Source organism: Neodiprion virginianus, chromosome 3, assembly GCF_021901495.1.
Source record: "Neodiprion virginianus isolate iyNeoVirg1 chromosome 3, iyNeoVirg1.1, whole genome shotgun sequence".
Taxonomy (NCBI): domain Eukaryota; kingdom Metazoa; phylum Arthropoda; class Insecta; order Hymenoptera; family Diprionidae; genus Neodiprion; species Neodiprion virginianus.
Genome location: NC_060879.1, coordinates 2,900,593 through 2,921,660, shown reverse-complemented (window position 1 = coordinate 2,921,660; position 21,068 = coordinate 2,900,593). Strand labels below are relative to the sequence as shown.

Sequence of the window (21,068 nt, the reverse complement as noted above, 5' to 3'; positions counted from 1 at the left end):
AGAGAGAGAGAGAGAGATACAGAGTGAGAGAGAAAGATGATCAAAGAATTGAATGGACAATTAAGATTCCTTAATTGGGAATCCAAGATCTCCGGGTTTATATTGGCACGATTTTACGGTTGAAACTTTGCAAATTCTCTCAAAGAACTTGATATTTCATTTCGCTTAATCACGTTATAAATCTTCGAGTAAGAAAAGAATAAAATTTTTTATTCGAAACGAAAACCCGTTGATTAACAAGGGTGTAGCAAAAAGACATTTACATCTAACGAAATATGTTATAAATCTCCGAAATGCATGAGCTAAATTTTGATATACCGAATTTCTTCACTACAAGCACGTCTTGACAATATATTCTAGATTTTTTTTTTTTTTTTTTTTTACACCGACAACACTTATCGAAAGGTTAATACCCCGTTTTATTCGCAAACACATTCTCCACAAATCTTCTAACCGTGATTTATATATTGGATAACGATATAAATACGTATTTCTTGCTCAATCATAAGTTCAACGTTTCTATATTGTAAAATTAATACAAATTGTGTTTTTTCTTACATTTACGAGGTCCGAGAGAAAATCAACTCGATACGATACCTACGGAATTCGTTCATTGACAAGATGACGTATTTTTCATCCGAGTCTTGCGAATTATATCGATTTCTTCGGTAAAGAAAAAAAAAAAGAAAAGCAGAGTAACATTACGATTTCACTGACGTAGTTATGTAAAAAAAAAAAAAGTATTTAGAACTGAAATTCGTGGTGTCAACTCTTATTTTTAACTTAATTTCATAGCCTCGGTTACAACACGTTTTTTTTTTTTTTTTGTTTTTAACCATTTCTCCCCAACCTAACTATACGTCCCATAAAGTCTCAATCGATTCGTCATTCATCAGTGATTTTGCGTACAACAATTTTGATTGAACGTTGTCGACGAAAAGAAAAAAAAAAAAACACACACACACGGAAAACCTACGCACCTCAATTTTGCGGTCAGTTTACACTCCGGCCACTATAAAATCTGTCTTACTTTTTTTTGTGTAAAATATAATCACTCTTCCAAAGGGGAATAAGAATATTCGCGGGAGCGTTGCTTCTATTGCATATATATATTTTTTTTTCTCATCTTCCTTCCGCGAAGGAGCGGCGAACGGATTGCACGAATATAATCTCCGCTCCATCATCATCACCATAATCATGATCATCATCATCGCCGGGTGGGCAGGTATAGAAAGGAAACCCAACGGACGACGTTCCGCAGTCTCCATCTTGGTAATTTCCCTCAGGATATAGACCGTCGTCGCTTATACCGCCGCGGAATTCTCCCCGCGGTGCGGCGCGGATACACAGGACGATGTTCTCCGTTATCCTTGGGGAGGAGGAGGAGGCCGAGGGTGGGAAACTTATGCTAATTAAACCGTGCCGCTTCTCAGGGCCTGCGACCCTGGATGACATGAAACATAAAAGGCCCACCGGCAAACAGTCCTAAACCCAAATAGAATGAACCAAACCGCTCCTCTTCACCTTATGAAAAATTACCACAGTTGTAATTGCGTTGCTTTTGTGGTTTAGCTTGATGGTTCGTTCCCTGATTCTACGGAATTGTCATGCCTACGCTTAGAAATCTTTTCAATTGCTATCATAGTTTGATTAGGTACAATTATCGTCGTTCCGTAAAATTAGTTATTTCGATTTATCTCTGCATTTTTTTTTTTTTTTTTTTTTTTTTTGTGACAGGGTGAATATGAAACGAAAATTATCGTTAATAGCGGAAAAGTTTTTTTTCATAATTCACGGTGAAAATATTCATTTATCTTTCACTTATTATACCGAATATGTAATTAGTAAGTAAGACAACGATAATAAATAATTGATAATCTAATCGCACAAATTGACATTGCGGTGCATCGTTAATGGGAGTAAGAAACAAAAAGCCAATTAATTATTTTTCCTCATTGTTATGTAATAAAATAAAAGAAACGCTGGCACGTACGTGTGAAAGCGCAGGACGAGTCGGATCTCTGCGGATTCGTCCGAGAGGCACGAGTGGCATAAATTTGGCCTTACACGCCAAGGGAGGATCCGACAGTCGGCCCCTTAAGCCTCCGGTGGTGTTAAATTAAATAATATATTACACGCGCCTCGCAAACCCTTTCCGCTCTCACATTTCCCAGCGATTTTCTACGGATTAGGCATAGAGGAGGACGCTCGGCGTCCCTCCCTCACCCCTTTTGACAACCCTTCTGATACCGGGGATTTTTGCCGAAACTAAAACAAACACGGCCGCCTTCAAGGCGCTTCTTCGAGCGGATCAACGACGACGAAATTAAAAAAACGAATATCTATCGGAAAACGATCCGACGTAGTCGGGGAAAAAAAGAACGAAATTTTTGAATTTTTAAAAAAAATTCACTCTCTCATTTCACCAATATTTTTAGTTTAAAGCGAAGCTTAATTTTCTTTTCAAACACACCGTTTTCACCCCTAGTTGAATTTTTTTTATTTATCGTACCACCTGCGAATATTCCAGAAGCATGAATTTCCGGCGCAATGATTTCGCGGTGAAAATTTTTCCGCCAAACGGTAAATATTATATTTACCGCATCGCGAATGATGGAACAGTGAAGAACTTTAGAGAGATTCTGTACATGCTAATTGGATTTTGTACACTTTCGTATTCGCGAATTCGGTGTTTCATTTTATTTCGAAATTCCCGGAGGCGTGCGGTGCGTTGCGTTGGATATTTAATTCAAGAATCGTGAGTTAGCGCTTCCATCCAAGCATATATCCACAATTATTCCTCAATAATTTATCAGGATTATTTCACCACGCCGTTAAATCTAATTAAAGTTAACTCGCATGTACATGTATAATTCGGATGCGAAACGAACGGACGAATTAATTAATTCCTATCTCATCGGGAATTTTTTTACCCTCTGAAGATTTGTAAATTTATTGTGCCGGACGAGAAATATTCAATTTCCGGTTAACCTAGCGTTGCGGAATACCTGTATTCATAATTCTTAAAATCGCTCCAACATATCAGCAAAAATTTAGTTTCCTAAAATTGGCGGCGATTCTAAATCAAACGAATCAAGTTGAGACTAGGTGAGTAATAATTGTTCAACAATGTCCACCCTTTCAGGGGCACAATTCTTATTTGCATGGAATATAAACGTCATTGACGAGCCATAAGTTTTTGAGATTACGATTCTGCAGTCAGAATTGAAAAATTCGAAATTTCAAATCCAATATCCGGTGGTCGGTTTTGACTAAATTCGATTTTTTTTCGTTCGATTTGCACAAGATCGAATATAAGGGGGTCTTCCGAGGTCTCGGATTTTTTTTCCACCAGTTGAGATTGAAAAAACAAATCTCACAAAGAACGAGGTAAAATTTTTTTTAACGCAGACTTTTATAATTTTTAACCTACCGTCCATCACGTCATATTTACCGTTTTGAATTTAAAAATTTTCACACTCGATTCGTAATCAACCGTAATTCATTTTTTGCACACTGATTGTTGACCAACAAATTACTGTGAACTAGTATTAGTTTTATAAAAATTGAAAATGATCTGGTATTCAATATATTTAACACCGCTTCTGAAAGGCTTAAGAATTTCCAACTATTCGTTGGCAAAACTTTTCCTCAATGTACCGGAAGCGTCGGAGGAATTCGTCCGTCCGTAAAAGGGTGCATCACCCTGCCCGTAAGATCGTCGAGGAAGCGTTACTGCGCTACGTGTAAATTAATTTCTCTTCACCGCCAGAGGTTTTTGACCGTGATTAACGCACCTTAAGTCAAAATTTGCATCTGACTGGGTAAAAGTTTTCCAAAATTACCGCTCGTCGGTTTGTTCGTTCGAGCTCGCTGCCCGTTTTCAACACAGGATATCCTCCGTCCAGCTTTCTGGGGATGACTTGAAGTATGCCAACTATACCTTCATCCGCTTTTCCGGCAGTTCAGACAAATCTACACAAGTTTCAGATTCCTTTCTTAAGATTTCGAGACAGCCGCGCTTACACTGTACGTACGTATAATATGAACCAACTTTCAAGATCTTGGCTTGTTTTCGACTCGAATTTCACACACGGAATATTTGTATTCTATGAAATAGATTTCTGTGCTCTTGACGTTGCAGAGAAGAAAAATTTAGTCGCATTTATTCGAACATCGATTCAATGATCTCTAGAAATATTGTCATTCGCTTTGACAGTGTTAGCGAAATGTTTGATTTTTTTCAGGTAAGAATAACGTTTCCATTCTATGTACGATAAAATATTAAAACTATTTAAAATTGTGACAAACTTAGAGACACGATTTATTTTCCAAACTTCGATCGCGGTACGTTGAAATATATTTTTAACAATAAGCAATTTGTTGGCTTTCATTGAATAATTTTCGTCATGCGTGAATTTCGCGATTGCGAATTGTCGACGATATTGCAGAGAGACACGTCGACATGTTGAATGAAAATTTGAAATTTCGCGAGATTCAATTTAAGAGTGATAAAAGTTTGCGGTTCTCCGTGTATTCCCCTTATTCTTACAATCCGAGGGTTTATCCGTCTTGCTGCGGCATATATTTCCATCACCGACATATAATTCCGTTTTCTCGCTATTTTTCACCCCTCCATGTACAATCCATATTTTTTTCTTTTTTTTCTTCCCTATCCAATAAGTCTTCGCGTCGCGTGAATAATTCGGAACCTGCACGACGTACCCGATTTTGGATCGCAGCCCGAAAATCAGGAAGATAGGCAGAGTCTACGATACCAATTTTCTCATCTCGTGTCGTGACACTGTCGAAAATCAACTGTTGAAACGCACGCAAAGCCAGTTTTCCTCGGCTGATTGGCCGGTACTTGTAAAGAGCATTAATTCGCCCTTTGGATGGGCTTAATTCCAGTCAATTGAGGGCTCGCCGAACGCTCGATTGATCGGAACGTTCATTGTTGCGGCTGCAGAGCCGGGCCTGCCTGGGAGCCCGGGTTAAAATCTAGATTCGCGGATGATCGACCTCCGTCAATCGACTCGACCGATCCAATTCCCATCGCAATCGAAATTAACCATCGAAACGCTAGTCGCTCCCCAGCTGAAAACTCGCGAGCCTTCACTCGGCGCGTCGACACTTTGATTTTCGTCACGGGTCATTTTTTTCCCAACTGAGTGCGGAAAATTTGACTTTTCGCACCCGGATGAATGCGCAAAATGTCACATTGCCGCACTAGGGCGACAAATTGAATCGAAACATCTTTTCTTGCAGTGTAACGAGATATTTTGGATATTTTCACGCGCTGAGTTAGGAAAAATAATATCTGCAACACGTGCGAGAATCACTTGTTTGCGCAATCTCCCCTCTCTTTATTTCCCTCTTTACCGTGTTCTTTTTTCGTTTCAACTTTACGGTAGATCAAAAATTCGAGAAAGACATGAATTTTTTTCTTCACTCGAAACAATAATTCGCTCTGTGGGAATTATTGGAATTAAACAACCACGGAAAGGAAAATGAGAGAAAAAAAATAAATAAATAATAATAAAAATAACGAAACGAAACGGAAAAATTTCACCTATTGCTTGGTGGTGAAAAAAGACGTTTCTTCGTTTCGTCAATTTTTCATTTCATCCCTCGCGGTTCAATCATAGCGATTGACGGGGGTTGTCGATGGATGTGGCCAAATTTCTTGACGTACCGCGTCACCGCGTCGATTTCCATGTATTTGATTTCGCCTTTACGACACATCCGCGTCTCTCTACGGAGGCAAATATATCTCTGAGAACTCCCGGTTTTTCCCCGACTCTTCTCACCCCGGTTAGGTACGGGGAAAAATCTGTAAATCCGGATGGAATGAAGAAATGAAGGAAGGAAGGAAGGAAGGAAGGAAGGAAGATATTTCCTAGCTTTATAATATTTTCTCATCCGCAGTTCTGTACACGCAGCTTCCAGCTGCGAATCTCACTTCAACCCCCGTCGCTGTTTTTTCGTTTTTTTTTTATCTTTTTTTCTTCTTTTTTTTTTATCACTTCTTTTTTTTTTTTTTATCACTTCTTTTTTTTCTGCAGCTCAATCCCTCCCCGTCGAGAAAAGACAGCGTGTTGAAAATCCATCTCGTTTTTCCTAATTCCGAATTCTTGTACTCTTGTAACGCTGTGGTTCTTCGCGAATTCCCTGAAATAAAATTGAACGGAGAAAAAAACTCAGCCAGTCCTTAAAATCAAAGGTTCTTTCTTTCGTCGGCATACAATAATTTCACATCCTTCAAAAGAACATTTCCAACATTTTTCCTCTTATACAAAATATTGATCAGCGTTTAAGAGGACGTTACATTACTGTAGAAAATTTTGGGCTTAAATAAACGATTGTCGTTCTGCTCGTCACAAAATACTGCGAGTTTGAATGAGATAAAATAAATAGAAGAAGAAACAAAATCTAAGCGCAAGAAGAACAATTTAAGATCAAACGGTAATTCAATTTGAGCGTGTATTTTATGTATATGTCTGTGACGGTTGATTCCGGGCAGCATGTATACAATATACATACACACATACATACATACATATTATATGTATACATATATATATATATTTATATATATATTCGACTATGTAACTTTGGAGAATCGTTCCACCGAGTCTGTTTGACAGATTCAATTACCATCGCCGCTGTTACGGACAGATTGTATAAATCGTCAAATAAGGAATCGGAAGGCACACGCCCCGTGGGTAATCACGATTACGTCATACAATGTTCGATTATATTTTCCAGGTAATTCGGAACAGCGAACGAGTAGAATCGAAACCTGGCCTGGATTTGAAATAATAACGAAAAATGAAATACTCACTATTTTTGATTTTGTTGAATAATTTTCTGTAATTTTGTCATCGCTGAAACAGTACCTTAAATTTTTTCAGATCTTTTATTAAACTGCTCAATTATTTATAAGTATTTGAAGTGATTTCGAAGTGGACCTTTATGATTCTCCAAAAGTTGTCAAAAACTGAATTTTCTTTTCCAAATATCTCAAGACCGGGCTCATAATGACTAAATTTTTTGTATTTGTTTCAGGACTGAGTTTTTTTTTTTTGATCAACTAAAATAAAATCTCAAAACTTCTATCATTTACTTGAAACATTTATAAATCGGTTGTTGACGAAACAAAAAAGTTTAACGTGCCAAAATAATAAACAAAAATCGCTTCATAATGAAACCGGTCTAGAAATGTTCTAACAATAAGTGAAAGATGGGTGTTTTAAAAATATTTCGAAAGTTTTCAGACCGTTCAAACAATATTTGGTTGAGCAAAAAAATGAAGGCTGCTGAAATTAAATGGAAAAAAATTGGAATAGAAACGACAGTTTCTGATTATTTTTTGAGAAACTTTAAAAGCGTCCTTTTCAAAATCACTATCAATATTTATAAGTAATTAAACGGTCGAATAAAAAATCTGAAAAAATTCAGGGTTGTGTTTCAGAGTTTGGAGAATAACAGAAGTTTTTTTTTAAACAGAATAAGGAATATTGAGGGTCAGACGTTGGTCAGGTTCGCATGGAATTCCCCATATATACCCTCGAAAATTTGCCCGAGTTTCCATTAATATGTGGGAAAATTTTCAAAAGCTCAATTTCGATATTTTCGTTTTTGCATCTCGTTTTTCTTCACGAAATAACGAGTCTTGACTCCGCTTTAATTAAAAAAAAAAAAAAAGGACCTACCACGCTCCAGAAACGCCGTGTAAATCTGAAACTGAAATAATTTCTCATACAATGAAGCTGCGGTGGCCTCGTTTTGTTCAACAGGTTAACCGGAGGGTCAAGCTCGCAGTTAAAAGCCCGCAACGCAGCGTAAAAGCTCTCATAATTTAATAAGAGTGTTTTTTTTTTCTTTCTTTCTTTCTTCCAAGTCTCAGAAATTGATTCTGCTTCCTGAGAACGGGAGAAATCGTTTTCACGAAATTTTTAAAATATTTTAGTAGCTGAAAAATTCACTTTTTTCCCTCGAGAGTATTCAATTTGGACAAAATGTCAAGATTGAAAAAGAGAATTGAAATAATTTTTTGCGATTTGGAGATTGGTATTGATGAAATTGGTGATTTTATTTATCAAGCTTTGACTTCGCTTACACTGAAAATTATGATTTTCACTCTTATTCACGTACCTCTATGGACTTTTCGCACTTTACCAACGATAATTTCATTTCGGTTTCGATCCCTGGCGTGAATAGAATCTCGAACGATCCGCAACATGCGGTGTATGTCGGTGTTATTATTTCATTAAGTCGTTCAGGAACGGGGGAAAATCGAGCCGTCAAAACCGCATCATACTTCCTAATGAAACTCGGGCCGTAATCGCCCGAACGGACTCCATTACTGTAACGTTTACTAGTATCGAAAATTATCATTATACGAGAACGCTAATACTTGTCTGCACTCGGTAAACTATAGTCTACGCAATCCTTTCAGCGTTATTATACAATCTCCATGCATGAACGTGTATCAGGGTGTTTGAGAAAAAAATAACTCGCAATTTCCCACCGTGGCATCACCAAGAAAAATTGTTTGGGTAAGAAGAAAGATATTGTAAAAAAAAAAATTACGCTTCGAATTTTTATTCATTCTGCATGATTTTTCTTTTCCTTTTTTAATCCGTTTTTATTTTTTTTATTTTACCGCCTTGTCGCAACGAATTTCACCGATTATCCGCAAAGAACAGAGGTGGCAAATTTTTAAACGAACGTCGAACCAAGCTTTGAAAATATTTTGAACCATAGCTTGTAATAATTGAGCTTAATTTTTCGTTCCTTAGTTTCTCATTTTATTTATACTCGCATTCATTTACGGAAAGGAAATTGTTCACTCTATAATTTCTTTGCTGTTCCGAAGCTTTCATTTTCTCGGTTGGTTTATAAATTTCGATCTCTTATTACAGATAAGAAAAACTGAATAGAAATTATTCTTTCGTAAGATCAATAAAATTTCGATAAATGTTTCGACTCACAGTTTGAAAGGAAGAAATCAGTTTTTCTTTTTCTTTTCTTTTTTTTAATATTATTATTATTAATTGTCAACGGTGAAACGGGATGTTAATTTTCACGCGAATATCAAAGTTTAATGTGTCTGTATGAAATTAAAGTTCGTTTTAGACACACAGAATGGCCATAAAGAGCTGAAGGGAGAGAGAAAGAGAGAGAAAGAGAGAGAGAGAGAGAAAGCGGCGCGTCTTCAGCTCGTTAAATTTCAACATTTGTCGGAGCAAACATTTGCACTGTGCAGACACTTCGCGAGGCCGCAAAAGCTTTCGCAGTAGATGAGCAATGGCGCCTTACACACGTGCCACTTTAATTACATACCCACCCACAGTCTATTAAACCACCCTGCAGCTTGCAAGCTCGTCTCATTCATCCGGTGCCGAGGGTTGAAAAAATTTTCTCATCAAAGTCTCTGTACAAACTACTGCTGGACAAGAATTTGTTTGATTTTTTTTTTTTTTCTTTTCTTCCTCGTATCGATAAGACGTAAACAAATCAAGAGAAGATGAAACGAACGATTTTTTTTAAGTAAGAAATAAGAAAAAAAAAAAAAAGAAAAATTACAATCCTCTGCACCTGCTCTCCAAATTTTGTTCACGTAACTTTATTGTGTAAATTTTCACATCTCTGATCAATCTTCTTCGTTTCTCAACATTTGTTTGTTTTTTTCTTCCTTTTTTTCAGCCGGTGCGAGAGATTCGGGAGGCAGACGTTATCCCGTAATTGTCTTCGTTCACGGCGAGAGCTACGAATGGAGCAGCGGAAATCCGTATGACGGTAGCGTTTTGGCAAGCTATGGAGGTGTCGTCGTCGTGACGATAAACTACAGACTCGGAATTCTGGGTAAGCCTGACTGAATCACACAGCTAATTTTTCCACATTCGTTATCACCGAACGGTCAAAAACGCGAGCGGAAAATTTAAAGGAGAAGAAAGAAAACTGAGAAAAAAAAACAAAAAAAAAAAAATTGGCAAACGAGTATGAACAGAAGAAAAATAAGCCTGTTTTGTTTCATACTTGAAATCGATAAATTTTGATAAATCCAAATTTTTTTTAACACGTGTAATAAATCGCGCCCGAGAGCCGTTTGTGTTGACTGGGAAAATTCCGAAACCCATGATACGTATATACATTGCTCTCGGTGTCTCGGTAAAATTGAAAAACGAGCTGAGCTTTTCTTTGGCATTGAAAAGCTGCGTAAAGAGGGCTCGTGAAGAGAAAAAGGCTCAAGCGCCATCGATCTGTGTCATTTCTCTTTCCTTTAGAAGGAGTATTAAAAACGGCAAGACTGCGAGTGCAAGGAGAGAGAGAGAGAGAGAAAAAAAAACGGAAAGAAATAAATAACTTAAACCTGGGCCATTGAAAGTTATTTCAGCGTTTGCCGGATTTGGCTGTAAATTTAGAAAAGCCGAGGATTTTCCCTCCGCCAAAGGTATAAGAAGATTATTATTATATATTACATGCACGGATTTTTTTTCCTTCTCTTTTTTCACTTCGTACTTCGGTCTGTTTTTTTTTTTTTTTTTTTTTTTAGTTTGCTATCATCGTCTCATCTTCTTTACTTTTTCCACAAGTTACGCGGCCGTGTAACTCAATTTTTTATCCTCGGGTTTTTCTCTCGCCGCCCTGCTTCTTTAAAACAAAAAAAAGTTTGTTTCTATTCGGTAATTGAATTTTTATATTCCGCAAGATATTCTGACGCGCAAAAAAAAAGAAAAAAAAAGACGGTAACATCGAAATCTTGGTCGACAATTTTTGCATTAACAGTACAGTTTTTTATACATACGTTTTTTTTTTTTTTTTCATTGACGATTTTTTGTAAGGATTAGACAAGTTTCGAATGGTAAATTCAGTTTCGAAATTCTACTCGTAAAGCGAGTGAAGAATGCGAGTGAGGAGAGATCGAATATCGTAAACTATGAGAGGAGCAGAAGATGTAAAAGGATTGAAAGTTTCTCCCCAACGGCGGAAACGGCGGCGGTTGCCAAGCAACAAGACGTCGCAAATCTAATAGGAAACTCATTACAAGAAAACCTTCCGTTTTCGGGATAGAAAATTCATAGCCCGCCCCCCGGATTTGAAAAATAAGTTAATCGGCTCTCAACGACATTCATACACGTCATGTATATAAGTATAAAGCTGAAGTAGAACCGGTAATAAAAGTGGATGAAATGAAAAAGAAAAAAAGAATTACGTTTATTTACACTTTTGCAACAGCTCTTTGTCGAAATTCGTATTCAACTGATTATTACAGTGACGACGCTACGAAGAAGAAAGTAATGCAAAAATTTTAAATAATATTCCAAAATTTACGGAATAAAAAATCGAAATCCAAATACTCGACGTTTATTTTGTCGCGCGGAAAATTTTTGCCACATCTGCACCTCATGCTTTATTTTCTACTCCGCTTCCTTGTGCAAGTTTCTTTCTCGTATATATCGAATCCATTTATCCATTTTAAAGGAGGCTAAAAGCAGGTGAGCTGAATAAGGTGAAATCGTAAAGAGCACAGGCGAACCGTGTTGTAAAAGCTAAGGTACACATTTTTCTTGAAACGAATCAAACAAGTATTTTCCATTTTCCTTTCCAATGCTTTTTGTTAAAATTCAAGTTCACAAATTTTGTATATTCGAACTGTATTATTTATTCTTCGTTTGCTTTATAACAATTTCTCATTTTACTCCGTTGAAAATGATTTTGATACAGTCAATTTGAGGAATTCTATTCAATTAGACAAACGTGTTTGTGATGAATTTTTAATGACTTTATTTTTTTCCTGCTCGTAATTGACGTGCTAAGTCTCGAAAGAAATAGTTGAATGAAATTGATATCGCCACGAATTTTCAATTTCGATTTTTTTCTAACGCATTTGCGTAGTTTTGCTTTGCTCGTTCTTAAAACTACAAAATTATTAACCGGCGTTGCAATCATATTCGACAAAAATCGTGAAAGGCCGAAACATCGATACTTCGGTAGCTAAGTAACACTTCTCGAAAAATGAAAAAATTAATTGTACCCAATACAGAATTTCCAAAAGTTTTCCTCTCTTCCAAAAAAAAAAAAAAAAAGTGACAATGCGGTATCGAGGTGGGAAATATTCGGAGAAGAGGATTGGAGAAAGCGACTGGAGGAGATGGAAGGATGGGGGAGGAATTCAATCCAGAGAGAAATAATTTAAAACGAAAATAAGACTGGAGTGCAAGTGTAATTCGCAAACGCCTCGAGGTTTGCGACTCGATTCCCTAAGGGTAGTCCTCCGATTCCCCGAGTTAAGCGTATTTCCACCTTGCTTCAATTTCTCTCCGAGTTGGTACGCCGCATATTGTTGCAAACCTAATACTTGTTTCTCTTCTCTTTGTACTCATTTCTTTTTTTTTTTTCTCACATATTTGTTTGCCTCTCTTCATCTTTACTCTGCACCAATTTCCTCACGAAATTTCCTGTTGTTTAATGGCAAAGTTTCAATCTCAAGGAATTGTTATACTTCGGCAAAAAAGCCTCCAGTTTTTTTAACTCGCAAAGAAGAAAAAAAAAACACGAATCTCCGATCGATCCAACTTGTGTCGCATTTATCGATACACGCATGAGATGAGCGGTGATTTTTTTCACCTTTCATCACCTTCGGTGTGAGAAAAGTATTGGTTTTGGTGAAAAAAAAAAATCACCATCAGTTTTAGATTTTTCACTTAGCGGTCTTCGAGATCACCGCCCGAAAATCAGACTATCATCCCTTTTCACGGGATTTTCATGAAAAGCATCGCGTGAAAACTGTTTCTTTTTTTTTTTTTTTCCTTTTTTGGCAGCTAGTTGTCTGTTCAAACAAACCCGTGGCAAATTTCTGCAGTTCCTCGATTTTCCCCTCTCTCAGAGGAAAAGTTGCCAGGTTTCAGAAGTGTTGTGCCACTCAAGTAACACTCCGTTAAGTGCGGTGTGATTAGCCGATCCTGCAACGGAGGTTGAAAGCTGCGAAGCTTTTGAATTAGTAAACACGTTCCAAGCGAAGCGTGGGATGAGTTTCACTTTCGGGCCAAATATCGCGTTGAAAGTAGGGAGAGAAGAAACTTGAACTGTGTGTGCATATTTTATCGACTAAAAAATAAAAAAGAATGGGAAGGAGAGAAAAAAAAAAAAAATTACCCTGCCTCGAATACAAAGTGACGAGCAAAATTGCGGCAAATTATGACTGATAACGATTGAGAAAAATCACCCGATCAGGAGGCCTGAGAGGGTGAAAGGGGCGAGGGAAGGGGGAAATAAATATCCGAGATCCCGGCTAAGCCCCGGCGCCATTTCCCTCGACGGAATCCGGAATACCAACGCTGTCGTCAATATTAAAAACGATACATCACCGTTACCCCATACGCAAAACACCATAGCCGTGTACCGTGGGGTAGGGATAAAAAAAATAAAGATTTCGTTGACGATTAAATTTACGCGATACTTACTGAGGGTGGGCAAGACAATTCTGTCACCGTTTCACAGATTTGATTCAAATTTTTCTGCGCGTTCTTTGTTTCACGCATCGTGGTATTCTTTCTTTTCATTTATCGTCTGTCTCTCGATATTTTATCGCAATCAATTAAACCGTAGAAATCGAATATATGCTGTGCACGGTAGCGAAGGAAAATGAAGCAAACCTTTTACTCGTCAGTAAACCACATCACGGACAGCTTCTAAATTGAATTTGTGTTATTTGTACCGATATCGAAACAACCGCGGAAAGAAATTAACCTACCGTGTAATTTGAAGAGGAAATTCTTTTCCACCTTGTGGCTGGTATATCAGTTATTGTTTTTCTATAACTACGCGTTTGAAGAGCTTGTCTGAAAAGGAAACGATTCTTCTTATTAATTATCCCACCGAACGTAGTCGCTCGTTGCGTTATTATCAATTTATTATACTTGCAAGCTCTACGATCAGATTTCTTGAAGCATACACAAGTTTAAGATAATCAAATTATGAACAAAATCCATTTATGCATTTGTTTGATTTTATTCCGCGATGGTTCATTTTACTTGGAAGACTATTGTGAATAGGTATAATCTAATGATGTTGAGAAAAAACAGAAAAAAAATACAATACAACTTGATAGCGTTTCTAATCGTTAATCTTCTTCTCAACTTATGGAGAATTTAATTCGAAGTCAACGAACGTCTGACCCTCACCGTTTTTGATTTCGTTAAAAAAATATTCTGCAATTTTCCCAACTCTGAAATAGCGTCCTGAATTTCTTCCAGATTTTTTAGTCAACTGGTTAATTATTCATAAATATGGGAGAGATTTTGAGAAGGACCTTTTTTGAAACTCTCTAAAAATTGTCGAAAAATCGCATTTTCTCGTCCAAACATTTCGAGACCGGGCCCATAATCGGCCAATTTTTTCTCATATTTTTTTAGCACTTTTTTTTACATTTATTTGATCGACTATAACATTGTTTAAACGGTCTGAATATTCCCAAAAAATTAGCACAACTTTTATTCTTCACTTAAAACATTTCTATACCGGTTTCATTATGAAGTTTATAAAAAAAAGTTGAACTTACGGTAACTTACCAAAAAATAGACAAAAATCGTTCTACAATGGAACCCGTCTATAAACATGCTTATTGTAAGTGAAAAACGGAAGTTTGGATCATTCTTCGGGCAGTTTCAAATCTTTTAAACAATGATTTAGCTAACCGAAACAGTTGAAAGAGCTGAAAAAAAATGTAAAAAAAAAAATTAATGAGATGTTTGTACTAGAAAATAAAGTTTTTGAAAATTTTTTAAGAATTGTAAAGTAGTTCCTCGGCAAAATCATTCTCAAGATTTATAAATAATTTAGGAGTGGAATGAAGGTCAGAAAAAATTCACGGCTACTGTTTCGAAATTGGGGCTGTTGGAGAAATTTCTTTAAACAAAATGACAAACGGTGCGGATCAGACGTTAGTCGGGTTCGCATGGAATTCCCCTTGAATACATCTACATTATCCTGGAAGAAAAAAAAACGTAACCGAATTGAAAAAAAAAAATTTATCCATCTCAAAAACTGACAGGTAGAAGAAAAACTATGTGACTCCACTGTTCGAATTGTCTTTTTAATCCGGATTCTTCGATGCTTGTCGTCTGTTTCAGGTTTCCTAAACGCTAATACAGACGCGCATCTCAGATCACCGGCGAATTACGGACTGATGGATCAGATAGCTGCGCTGCACTGGGTGCAGGAGAATATCGGTTACTTTGGCGGCGATCCGGGAAACGTGACGTTGGTCGGCCACGGAACCGGAGCAGCCTGTGTCAACTTTTTGATGACGAGTCACGCGGTCCCAGATGGTAAGCATAGAGCCTCGAGAGCGGGATGACGCCTGTATTTCCCCTTCCCAATTTCCCCCCCGTTCATCCCCTCGTCACACGTATAATACAGTCGACTCGTTCCCTCGGGAAGTAAGGGAATATCGTGACGACGTCACGCGAGTGTTGGTAGAGAGCGAGATTTACAATCCCGAGGTAATCGAAAATTGTTCCGCATCCAAGCGAAAGCCGCCGTCAAAATCTCACCAATCGTAGAAATCGAAGAGTCACGGTTCTTTTTCTTTCTTTCTGTTTTTATAGATATGTAAATTTTCAAGAAAAAATGCACCGGTCCCACTGTTTCAAACTTCTTCCACTTTCAAACGAATCAGACCCGAAGTCTTATAAAAATTCTATTTCGAGTCGTTCCAAGTCCGGAAAAGTTGCGAGAATTCACAACGAGTCAATTTGGACGAATTACACGAAGTGATGGAAGTGAGGGTGTATCGCAATTTTTTCTACGTACAGATCCCGATACCGACATCTTACCGACATTTTAGCCGCTTCACAGCTCCGACAAAAACCCGGGTTCAATTCCGAGCTGTCTAGTGACTAAAATGTCGGTAAATGTCGATATCGGGATTTGTACACAGACACGGCCATATATCACTATCGATGGATGAACGGACTTCAAACAATCCAGAACTATATGAAATCAATCTTGAAAATCATTTCAAGTCTTCAAAATTCACAAAAGAACATTTGATACGTTTGGATTATGAATTGTTGAAGTCAGACTATGTATGGCTTGATGCAAGAATGGACAGCCGGCAATAAGTAAAAACTGAAATGAGAAGACAGGAGATCTTCGGTTGTACTTGGAACTCTTATCTCATTCCCGCATTCATTCGCCACGTGCGGGGTAGATTGTACAAATGTCTGACGTTCCTGGCATCGCTTTTTCTGAGCGTCATTTTTCGAGAAATGTGTGGGTGTTTTTTTCCTTCTGTTTCTTTTTCTTTTCGCGGTCCAGCTTATTCTCATTCCTTTTTTTTCTCATTCGAGGACTATGCCGTTACGCCAATACCGTTTAGCGGGGGGACTTTTGTTCGTTTCTCTTCCCGCCGCTCAATCTCTCTCTCTCTTTTTCTCTATCCTCCGGAAATGACTCAACCTTTATAGGACTACGTCGAGCTGCTTCGCCAAGAAATATGCCTCGGCTATTATTGTCGAACGTCTCTCGCTTGTTGGCTTCTTTCTTATCATTCTCCATCCCGACCCTCTGCGACCATCGCGTCTTCACCCCCTCCTCTTCGATTTATATCCCCCTATCTTTATCGCCTTTTCTGTCTATCTCGATATCTCTCTCTTTCTCGAGAAAGAGAGAGAGAGAGAGTGAAAGATTGAGAGATGGAGAGAGAGATTCAAACCGAACGAAACGTGCCAAAACGTTCGAGTTTGGTTAGCGTCGAGTCTTTCGATTCGACGCAAACTCGCATAAGGCAGTGTTAACGCTGCCTTAAAGTAACACGTCAAGTGGTCCAAGACCACCGTGATGTGGTCGGAGTCTTTGAAAGCAATCGGGACGAATTAGAAATCAGTAAAAGGCAGTCCGCAGAACTGTGAATCTCTCTGGCAATGAATAATACAGCAAGAACACGTTTTACTGAGTACATTCAATCACCGTCGGCCGACCCAACTGCATCGACGTACCGTAGACCACATACCCACGGCATGCATATTAATCGGTGTAACGCGTTTCAATGGTTAATAAGCTGACCAGACCACAACAGCAACTGCGATAGGATGACGCAGATCATGGTCCCTCCGCCACTTGTGACAATGTAATCAAAGAGGGTAAGACGCGTTTGTTGGTAGTGGACGAGGCTGAAACAGCGCGGTGTGTATCATCATCGAAGTTGGGTTGCGAAGGGTGGTTAGGCCTGAGCGCTATTATGAGTGAGAACCCGGGGGAGAGTCGGATGAGGAGGCACGAATTGAGGGATACACGTTGTCAATACGTGGCTCAGGGTGGTTCAACCGGCCATAACTCAGGCTGGAGGGCGGATAATGGCTCATTGTTATCCGAGGTTACTCACTCCGGCTGGTCTAATGCTCGGCAACACTAACGGCCACTGCAGGATGGCTTGTGTTTACCGTCGCGTTTGACAAAGGATCGGCTGGACAACCGGGCAGCCTCGTGGCCGTGACCAAGACGCTTTACAACCTACGGTTAAGTCGCCGGGACGACGACGACGACGACGACGACAACGTGCCGGTAAAAAAGATCCTTTAATCAGCCCCGAGGTAGAGAGGGATTATTTAAACCCCCTAACGCGTAACGCGCTCTCCATCAAATGGCTAACCAAACACAATCAGTACACCGGCTCGATCCAGCCTCTCGAACACAATTTTACCCCTTCGGGACCACCCGGACCGCTCGAATACCGACGGGGTATAAACCGAAAACCCCAAAATTTCTCTGCCCTCGGTGCAATCGAGTTCGAAATGAACAGAGTTGACGGTTCGAAAATGTCCGGACTGGCGAAAAATTGGCAAACAGTCGATTCTAGCGAATTATTTATTTTTTTTTTTTTTTGTTTTTTGGTTTGGCTGAAACGATTACAAAAATGAAAAACATGGTTGCCGATCGCGGTTATGTTACTAATGATTTTTTCTTTCGTTTCCAGGACTGCTTTTTCATCGTGGCATCCTGATGTCCGGCAGCGCGTTATCTCCTTGGGCCCTCATAAGAGGGGCTGCTGGATACGCGATGCAAGTCGCCAGGCATCTCAACTGCTCTGCGGTAAGTTGACCCCATCGATTTATTATCATCCGCATATGTAGCACTAGGTCGAGGTGCACCGACCTGTGAACGTCACGACGTTAGAGAAGAAACCGAAGGAGGGGATTTTTTTTTTTTTTTTTCATCATCCTTGTAACCTTTTTAGTCGCACAATTTTTCATTCGATTCATTTTCACTTCGGAGACCAAATATTCAAAGATATTGACGTTGGCATGGCGATGTATATGAATAGTCAAATTATCGCAAAATTGGGTACATCGAAATACATTTGTTCGCGCCTGTCATGATTTTAGACTGTTTGACAAAGAAACCACACAAATTATCCAGAATTTTTTTCTTATTTTTCTTGTGTCTAGCTTGTGATTATTTTCTATGTTGGCTTCTTGACTCAGGTAACTGTAAAAAAAAAAAAAATACTTGCTATTAAAATGTATATCGAATTTTTTGAACCATCCCCAATTCACCCTGTTTTTTTTTTTGTTAGTTTTTTATCATCAATCATTATTTCCCGGTTGCGATCGTTCGATTCTAAACGAATTACAAACAGCGAATTGCTGGAGAAATAGAGAAAAGAGCGGCTGCAGGTAGTTTCGAGATTCGACAGTAAAGCGAAACGTGCCGTAAAATCGTCAGTGCGTATAAATCGGTATTCCGTAGAAATCGAACGATATTCTCCATTCGACTGACAATTGTTAAACAAGGCGAATGGGTGATCCGAACGCGTCCCTTTCTCTTATACGCACCGTACTACATCTGTAATCTCTCGTTTATTGTACAATAGCGTTATCAACACACGCGCACATGTGCCCCGTATAATTTCACCGCGTTCCTATCGCCGATTTCCAACTCCGATCGTTTGTAGGTACTCGGATTTGACTAATATTATATGTATTTTCACCCTAAATGTCAAGTCAACCGCACGCGTATTACAATATACAATTCGCAGTTGTACGACGTTTTGCGAACGGTAGTTATAACAATAAATCCCCGACAGTCGGAATCGGACGTTATATATTATATTCCATTTTTTTTTTTTTTTTATTCATTCTTGAATCATTCATTTTTTATTCTTTACCGTATCTACCCCTAATTCCTTTTCCATTCCCCCGTTTGTATTTTTATTTAAACGTCAAACCCGCCTGGGGACGTTGAAATAAAATATTCACTCAATCTCTCGACGTCGACGTTGTCGTCTAACGTTGTTGTTGCTGTTGTTGTTATATCTGCAAAGAATTTCCCACGGGATTTTTTCACCAAGCTTCTGCGGATGACGGCTCCAAGCGAGATTTAATTACGGAATAGAAATCATCCGGGTGTAAAGCGATTCTTTACTACAACCGACGACGAAATAATTTAACCCCCTTGTGTACACTTCGAGTAAATATTGATCTTCGCTCCCTACCTGTTTTTATCGGGTTGTTCGACTTTTCATTTTTCGTCACTTATTTCTCTTCCTTCTTCTCTCTTTTTCGCCTGTCCATGTTTATCATCCGCGTTTTTACATTTTTATTCCCCGATCACACAATTTATTCGTCCCCTTTCGTCGCGATTCAATAAAACTGAAAAACCTTTTTCCCAGCGCTTCTTTATATTCGTATAATTGAACTGTTGTCGTTGTTGTTGTTGATTTTATTATTATCACTAGCATCAGTCACACTCCATTCGCTTATGAAAATTTGAGGAAGACTTATAGTAGGAACGAGACATGATTTTTTAAAACACCGAAATTCTTATGGGGTTTCGATGATTCTTACGGTGTATTTCTATGGGGGTCTTATGGGGTTTCGGAAATTGTTATGGGGTTTTGGAAATTCTTATGGGGTTTCAAGGAATTCCGCGCAGCGTGGAGTAAATCGCAAAAAAAAAAGAAATTTTTCACAAAAATGAATATCCACGATACGGTGTTTCAGGTCGCTGGCGATCCGCAGGCGTTGCTCAGGTGTTTGAGGGACGTCCCCCTCAACGCACTCTTATCAACCCCCGTCCAGGGCCTCGCCTTCGCCCCTGCCTTCGGCCCCTCCATCGATGGCGTCGTTATAGACCCCGGTGATCCCGACGACCAGGATTTTACCCTCCAAGTAGACACCATAAACACCCTTAACAATATCCTGCTCAGGAAGGACGTAGTCGCCAAATTGTCGAGGTAAGATTACATGTCACGTTTATATTTCTCTTTCATTTCCTTTCGACACCATAAGAAGAGAATAAATTTTTATTGCAATTTCCGATTCGAAAATCACGACAGTTCTCATCAAATTTGGTGCACAGTGTCGGGTTGTTTTTTTTTTTTTTTTTTTTACTTTTTTTACGTACTCTTATCATTCCTCGACACTGAGGAGACAAGTTCGCGGTGAAATATATTTCCTATAAATTTCAATGAAACAGAAGAGGCAAAAAGATATGACAAAAAGAGGTTCTGGTACAATCAGCGAAAAATTTCTCTTCCTCGTCCGTAAATGAAATGAATTTTTTTCCTCGCCTTTCGCAGAGGATCTGCAGCCGGTGAATAATAATTGAATCAAATAGCAGACACGACGTGCGAGTGCATTCCAACCGTGTCCACTTCAAAGCCGATGGGAAATATTGGAGCACCCTTTTACGTTGCTAGCGATCGTTACCGCTCCGTTCATTAATTACCATTATTGTTACAACCGTATTTTTTTTTTTTTTTTGTGCCCGCGATTGAATTTCACCTACCTGTCACACTTCGGGGTTTCGAAATTGCAAAGAGAAAGACAACGTCCGCGGCAAATTGGCCGTAATATGCACGATATGTACGGAACATGCCGTTGTAAAATTGGCAATCAAATTGCAGAAGCTTTGATAATTTGAAGCTTCGCAATATCGCTGTATGTCCTGTGTAACCGGTGGTAGGTATCGAGTAAAAAAAAAAAAAAAAAAAATAAACAATCACCGTCCGATTCGAGTTCGAAAAATAACAACGAGACGCGTGGCAATTATTACCT

The 21,068-nt window shown here is 38.7% G+C and overlaps 1 protein-coding gene across 2 annotated transcripts in view; it reads left to right on the top strand.

The window, feature by feature from the left end:
• The window catches only part of LOC124300384 (neuroligin-4, Y-linked), a 221,928-nt gene that overhangs the window by 174,605 nt on the left and 26,255 nt on the right, over positions 1 to 21,068 (top strand). For both annotated transcript variants that reach the window (XM_046754447.1, XM_046754446.1), the window contains 4 exons: positions 9,712 to 9,870; positions 15,141 to 15,338; positions 17,987 to 18,102; positions 20,013 to 20,245. In XM_046754447.1, coding sequence (XP_046610403.1) covers positions 9,712 to 9,870; positions 15,141 to 15,338; positions 17,987 to 18,102; positions 20,013 to 20,245 — 706 coding nt within the window. The remainder of the gene's footprint in view (positions 1 to 9,711; positions 9,871 to 15,140; positions 15,339 to 17,986; positions 18,103 to 20,012; positions 20,246 to 21,068) is intronic.